Source organism: Phalaenopsis equestris, unplaced genomic scaffold (genome assembly GCF_001263595.1).
Source record: "Phalaenopsis equestris unplaced genomic scaffold, ASM126359v1 Scaffold001152, whole genome shotgun sequence".
NCBI classification, from domain to species: domain Eukaryota; kingdom Viridiplantae; phylum Streptophyta; class Magnoliopsida; order Asparagales; family Orchidaceae; genus Phalaenopsis; species Phalaenopsis equestris.
Genome location: NW_018165591.1, coordinates 26,412 through 33,557, shown reverse-complemented (window position 1 = coordinate 33,557; position 7,146 = coordinate 26,412). Strand labels below are relative to the sequence as shown.

At 26.7% G+C, this 7,146-nt stretch overlaps 1 protein-coding gene across 1 annotated transcript in view; it reads left to right on the top strand.

Moving 5' to 3' along the window:
• The window catches only part of LOC110033369 (protein DETOXIFICATION 40-like), a gene marked incomplete at its 5' end in the record, with an annotated part of 9,798 nt that extends 7,733 nt beyond the window's left edge, over positions 1–2,065 (top strand). Inside the window, 2 exon segments of the mRNA XM_020737324.1 lie at positions 232–318; positions 1,624–2,065. Coding sequence (XP_020592983.1) covers positions 232–318; positions 1,624–1,704 — 168 coding nt within the window.
• Between the last annotated feature and the right edge of the window lie 5,081 nt (positions 2,066–7,146).

Below are 7,146 nucleotides of genomic sequence, written 5' to 3'. Positions count from 1 at the left end.
ACACAATGGAGAAAAAGGATTTTTGTGACTTACTCCACTTGGGGATGTTTTTTGTTGTTGTTGTTGTCGTTGTTATTGTTGTACAGATTATATGCATACATGCTAATGAAAAAGCTTTTTTGCAGTGTAACTATGTACATAGTAATATAATAGATCTAAAATAAGAGGATCACATTACATATATATATCGCAAGAATTTGATGCTAAATCATGTAGTTAATTTTTTTGCAGGGAATATGGACAGGAATGATTGGGGGAACATTCATGCAAACTATAATTCTTCTTTGGGTCACTATCAGAACTAATTGGAACACAGAGGTAATGCTCTTTTTTTCTCATTTAATGCATATTAATGCTATTCCAAGCATTTCTAAGAGAATCTTAATGCTCTATTAACTATTCAACTAATGACACCATATGATTTCTTCTCCGAGCTCCTTTCACTAAAAGAATAAAAAAAATTAGGCTTCTTTGGGATTATTTTGTTTTTTTTTTATATTTTTTTCTTTCGATATTTGGTTTTTTGTATTTTTTATATGTTTCAACACAATAATTTTTAGTTGTTCTGAGTGTTCTAAAGATCATTACTATTCGGTTATATTTTCATGAACGTAAAAATCTATTTTCATGATTAATATTTACTAAATATAAATGTAAAAATCTATTTCTGAGTGTTCTAAAGATCATTACTATTCGGGTTGTAAATAAAATATATTTTCATGAACGTAAAAATCTATTTTCATATTTAATATTTACTAAATATAAATGTAAAAATCTATTTTTTAACATATCAAGTTGTAAATAAAATAAAATGAAAAATAGAAACGATCTCTAATGACCCTTCAGTATTACATCAATTTCTTAATTTGTCAAATTTTATTGATATATTGGTGAACTCCATATCTAGGAGTGATTTAATATACGGAAATTTTACATAAATACCACACATTTAGTATGTTTTCACGTATCTAAGACCCAAAGTTTAATATACAAGTTCATAGTTTAGTGTAATAAACCTATAAATGAAAATGTGTATTTCACATTTCACTTCTAAAAAGTTTTTAATAGTGATATTTTTGATCTAATGTTAATGAGTATGCATATAAAAGGTTAAGGTGTTAGATTTTGAGTATGTACATAAAAGGTTTAGGTGTTAGATATGTAAATGTATGAGAATTATGTGGTATGTATGTAAATAACCCTTAATAATAATTCTATTGCCTTGGTAATTTATTTGTTAGTAATTAAAATAGTTTTAATGCCACATAGATGCAAAATATGTACATTTGTTGCCTATAAACATAAATACAGTGGCAACAATTGTGTCCAATGTAATACTTTATGGCTTTCATTTTCTGCAAAAACCAATATTATGGTATATCATGTGATAAGAAAATAATGAATCAAAAACATTATTTAGCATACATCAGACCGATTTTAATCGACTTTTCCTCCTCAAATTAATGAGATGAACTTTGCAAAGGTATGTAAAAGTAGGAATTTAGAATGATTAACTCACTATAAGGGTGGACTGACAAATCAATCTTCTTAAATGCAACATTTTTATAAGATTTCATTATGTGTTATCTCTTACGAATGAAATGTAATTTTTCTTTATGATAGGTTCAAAATGCACAACAAAGAATGGATGCGTGGGGTGAAAAGAAGAAACCTCTTCTTGCAAACCAAGATTCCATGAACTAAGTCCAGAAGCAGCAGTGTGTTTCTCAGAGGCTAATTTTCGTTAATAAGGAGGAAGGAATGGCTTACAAATCCTTTCATAATGCACCATGGAGAAAATTAAACATAATTGAGGATTTTGATTAAGATTTGCTCATTTTAGATGATTCAAAGTAGAGGGAGTTGGTGGGGATGGTAGCATAGTTGAACTTTTAGTTGTTTTTTTTTTTCTTTCTTTCTTCCTACATGTTTTGCTTATTTTTTTTTGGGTGCTTTTTTCTCTGTTGGAGGAAGCATACATTTCTTCTAGAAATTTTGGCTTACAAAGGTAAGTTGTGATGTTTTCTGTTGTGACAATAAGTAATTTATCCATGTTCACGAAATATTTATAAATTTGATGGATTCTAGTATAAAATCATTTTTGAGCAATAAGAAGAATGATGGATTTGCATTTATGACCTGTAATTGTAAAGTTTAGCAATTTAACCATTGTTTTTTTAGGTGAGATGTAGATTGTCTTGTTCTTGAGGGTTACAACAATCACTGTTGCAATTTAATTCGGCAAATCACTATTGGCATTGAACAAATCTCCAGTACAAATTAACCTATTGTTAATAAATAATAGTTTACCATATCTTGCATTTATTGAGACCGGTCTTGTTTTTAAATGTGTTTAAGTGGTTTAGATGACCATATCTCAATAAATGCAAGATATGGTAAACTATTATTTATGAACAATAATAGATCTTCCAACTTGATTATAAAAATCAAGATGTATGAGTATGACTTGTATACATAATATCCTAAGACTAATGTGAGTTTATTTTAGAAATTTAAAATTTAAAATTGTTATAGCTCATCAAACTCAAGTGTCTTATTATTTTGGTTAACTATTAGTGTCGAGTGATCATAGCAAACTACGTATGAGTATGCACGTCCTTAATGATGAATGCTCAGATGATTTGTTCAAAAGAGCAATCGGTATATCGAGGCAGAACTCACCCTATACAGTAGTGGTCCTCATAGGACAAACCACCCATTTTCGTTCAATGAATGAGGGTCTGAAATCAAGGAATAGAAACTAGTGCAATTCATATGTCTAGATCATCTTTTCGTGGCTAGTTCTAAGTCGTAAAAATGTTACTACTCATGTTTATTCAATTGTCAACTTTATTTTTTTATATGCATGATGGTGTGAATGTAATATTTAATGCAATTTCGTTTGGGTTATGAATGTCATTTCATTTTGAAAAAAATTAGGTTTAAATTGTTTAGTTTAGATGAAAAATTTAGTCTTTATTGAGCCTATCAAATATCAAGGCAAAAAAGCACACAAAATAGCAACATGAATTTTGAAGAAGACTATCGAGCATAAATAAGACACAATAAGACAAAATCAAGTGAACCAACCCTAGATCTATGTTAGACTCATTGATAAAAAAAATTACATCTGAATATCATTATTTGTTTAGTTGTGGTTCATCCTTTGCATTTTGGTCATCCTCCCTCAGATGACTCAAATGTTAATAGCTGATCAGCTATGAAAGATACCCTAACCCTAGAAAAAGGAAAAGACTCGGTTGGAATAGAAACCTACGTTTACTATAACAACATACTATGTCATCTTAAAAACAGGTAAAGAAACTAGAGCGTCTTAAGCTAGCAGATAAAAGAATGCATAATGAGCATAAATATTTTTTTTTACTCATCATAAACATTCAGTCTAGTGAAAAAAAATTCTTTATAAACAAATATTTTTAATGAGTAAAGCCCAAAAAACAACACAAACACAAACCAAATTGACCTCATCATGATCTAATCCTAAAACTATGGTTAGTGTCAAATGATGCTAAAGGAAGTGAGTAAGAAAAATGAATAGAACAAAAAAAGGCATTATTGTTCAAATTTTCTAAATTTTATTTGTTGATTTCAAATTTTATCAAGAAAAGACTTCATCTTGACATATTTGGATTTTATTGGCCTTATTTGAATATTATTAATTAAATTAAAGTTTTATTTGAGTTTTTGAATGACGTCATTTATATGCTTATTAGGCATATATAAAGATTTAATATTACTAGTGCTTATAAATTATAATAAATCACTTGGACAAGTGATTATAGATCTCTTAAGTTCATTTATACAAGCTTTTAGGGATTTTGTGAATTTTATGAATTTTTTTGAGTTAAATTGGTTCCAATTTTGTGATTTTTAGAGTTTTACATATTTTGGTTTAAATAAATTCAAATTGACTTTGAATTATTTTTGGAGATTAATATTTAGTTCAAAAGTCTTCTATAAAAATCTTATCAATTTTTGAAGTTTTCTTCATTTATTAGAGTTATTTGAATTCTAAGATGTTCTTAATAAAAAAATCTTAGTAAATCCAAATGACCTCTAAAATCCTTAAAATTTTACATATATACTTATAATAAGATTCAAAATAACTTTGAAATGTTTCAAGTTATTCTAAGTGCATTTTGATTTTTTTATAAATTATTAAATTTATTAATAAATTTATTATCTAGAAATTATTAAAAAAATGATTAAATGGAAAATATTTATATACATATGAATTTCGCCCTATTCAATTCATTTATTGGTGAAAACTTTATTTAATTGTGAGTTTTCCTGAGAAAGTTATTGAAGTTTCAGTGTGAAATGTTACTTCTACAAATTCGTGATTTTCACCCAAAACACTATTTGAAAGTGAAATTACTTTTATTCAACTCTTTTGTGTTGGTGAACTATTACAAATGATTGGTTCAACACTCGCATTTTATTATCATTTATTAAGCCTAATAATGCGACAAGCATATTTGTAAGTTTTGGAAATTTTGCAATATCCAAATTCACTTTTAAACACAAGAATATTTGATTTATTTTTTGCTTTTTGAAACTTAATTAACAATTTTAAATCATGTTTCTAAGAATTTAGGGTCATTAAAGTTCATTTGGCATCTTAAGGGTACTAGGAGTATATTTACAATAATGAGGAAACTACAAATATGCTTCCAATTACTTTCAAACTTTCAAAATTTACTAAAAATTTGCTATTTAAGTGATGAATACTCATCTGAAATCAAGTTTTACAATTTTTCAATGTTCCCAAATGTTCTTCTTTATGGTAGATTTGCAATTCTCACCTGCCACTCAATTTCAATTGAATTTTACTCTAACTCAATTTGCTAATTCCACTAAATTTTTATAAAATGATTAATAAAAAATTCAGACATTATTACATATAAAATTTGCATCAATAAACCATTTTAAGAATTTTATAAAATTCAAATTCACAATATTTAGGAAATTACCAAGTTATCTTCTCACACATTTTAACCATTTTATTTTAAAATTTACTTTAATCACATCATTCTGAAGTCTTCGTGAATCATATTTTTCCATTATTTTATTTTAAAATTTACTTTACACATTTTGAGAATTTGAAATTTTATTTCTTTGTTTTTTATATTTTGAGAATTTGAAATTTTATTTCTTTGTTTTTTAATAAAATTTGGAAATCAAAGGGTAAGAGTGTAAATTAGCATTTTACAAATATGCCTTTCACATCCCAAATGATTATAATGAAATTCAACCACACAAGTATATTGTTTTATAACATAGATTTGTTGCTCAATTGATTTTATGAATTTCCAAAAGAAGTTTATTTTTTATTTTTATTTTATTTATTATTTCAATTAATTATAAATCACACAAGATAATTAAATTACCATATTAAACATTGGTTTTAACCGTTTCAAAAATTGGGGAAGCACACTAGGCAGAAGTTCATTAATGGCTTAAATTTTAATAGGATTTGATTTATTTTGAATTTTTAATTATTTATTGATGATTAAAAGGTTTAAATTAATCTTAGAATTAGTTAAAGATTGTCAGGTTTCAATTTTATTTTTTACTTGACCTTCATGTTTTATTGAATACATAAAATTGTATTATATATTTTTATTAACTTTCATGAATTAGTTATGGATTTTCCAAACTTCATATATATTTTTTGCGATTTAATTAAAACCTGCTAATTCTAATTTGATACTTAAAATAGGTTCTCCGCATGTTTTCCTCATATCAGATCCACTTTCACTGTCACCTCACGTGTTGATTGTTGGTTGTTGAGTAATGATTGGGCTGCCAACTTAAGTGATTTGATGTATGGAATGAAACACGCTATGCTTCCTCTGTGTTAATCCAAGCCATCCATTCCTTTGAAGGAAATGGAGAGCATTGGTTCATTGTTCCCGAAGGAATGAGGAACCAAAGTCGTCCAAGAAAATTAATGCAATCTGCATGATTCCACAAATGAATCTGCTATCTAAACCTACCAAAACAATCATCTAAAAAAAACGAATAGATTCTATGGCTAAGATCCATTGAAATGAACATTCATTTCACAAAATTCAAAAAAAGTGATGATTATTAAATTTTTTGATACATACCTTAATCTGAGATGATTCTTCTTGATCCAAAGCTTCTATTAGCTTTCACTTGATCCAGAGAACATGGTCCAACTATCAATTGAAAGATCTATTTATTCCTTGTATGCTCTGGATCAAACCCATCCACTAATTAGTGTTAAAGTGGTTTGGAGAGTTAAAGAAATGGGGCAATGGATTGAGGAGTTGATTTTCATACTCAGGGGAAGCTAATGGAAGCTTCAAATTTTTAATTTGATGGATAGCTAGTAGTATTGACCTCATTTTTATGAGATCTTTCTTTTTTCTCTCTATAATATGAGATCTAGCATTAGGATTTTCCTAGTGGCGTTCTTTGAGGATTCGTGTTGAGACCTATACAAATTAGAAATTCAACCACTTCTTAACTTATTTTGGTTTCATATTATTGACCTTGAATCCTCAAACTTTAGTTGAGTTGATTGAGTTCTAATCATTGAAGCTTGAGTTGAGTTCCTATAGATTTGAAATGCCTTAGAAATTTGAACCTAGAATTTTAAATCTTATAGTGGTTCTTTTCTTGGAGCATTTCACTCATATTCACTCATTTTTGGATAACTCTTCTAAAATTTTGAAAACTCGTTTGATCATGAAGTGCCCTTAGGTTAAAATGAAGATTTATCCTATAACAAGATTTTAAAAAAAAAAAAAAACTTATTAAAGAATCAATAAATCATTTGAAACTAAGATCAAAATTAGTGAATTTCTAAAATCTATAAATAATTTTTTTACAGCATAAGAAAAAAAACTATTTAATTCTTTTAAAAAGAAGAATCAATAAATTGAAAATATAAAGAAATAAAAGGAAATTTGAAAGTTATAAAAAGAATATTTCAAAATGAAACAAAGTTCAAAGTAAAATTTTAAAATAAGAAAATAGGAATGAAAATTTCATAGTCAAATAAATCAATATGTCTTTGAAAAATAGCTTTATTTTACTTTAAAATTTACTGAAATTCAATTTAATTCAATATATATATATATATATATATATATA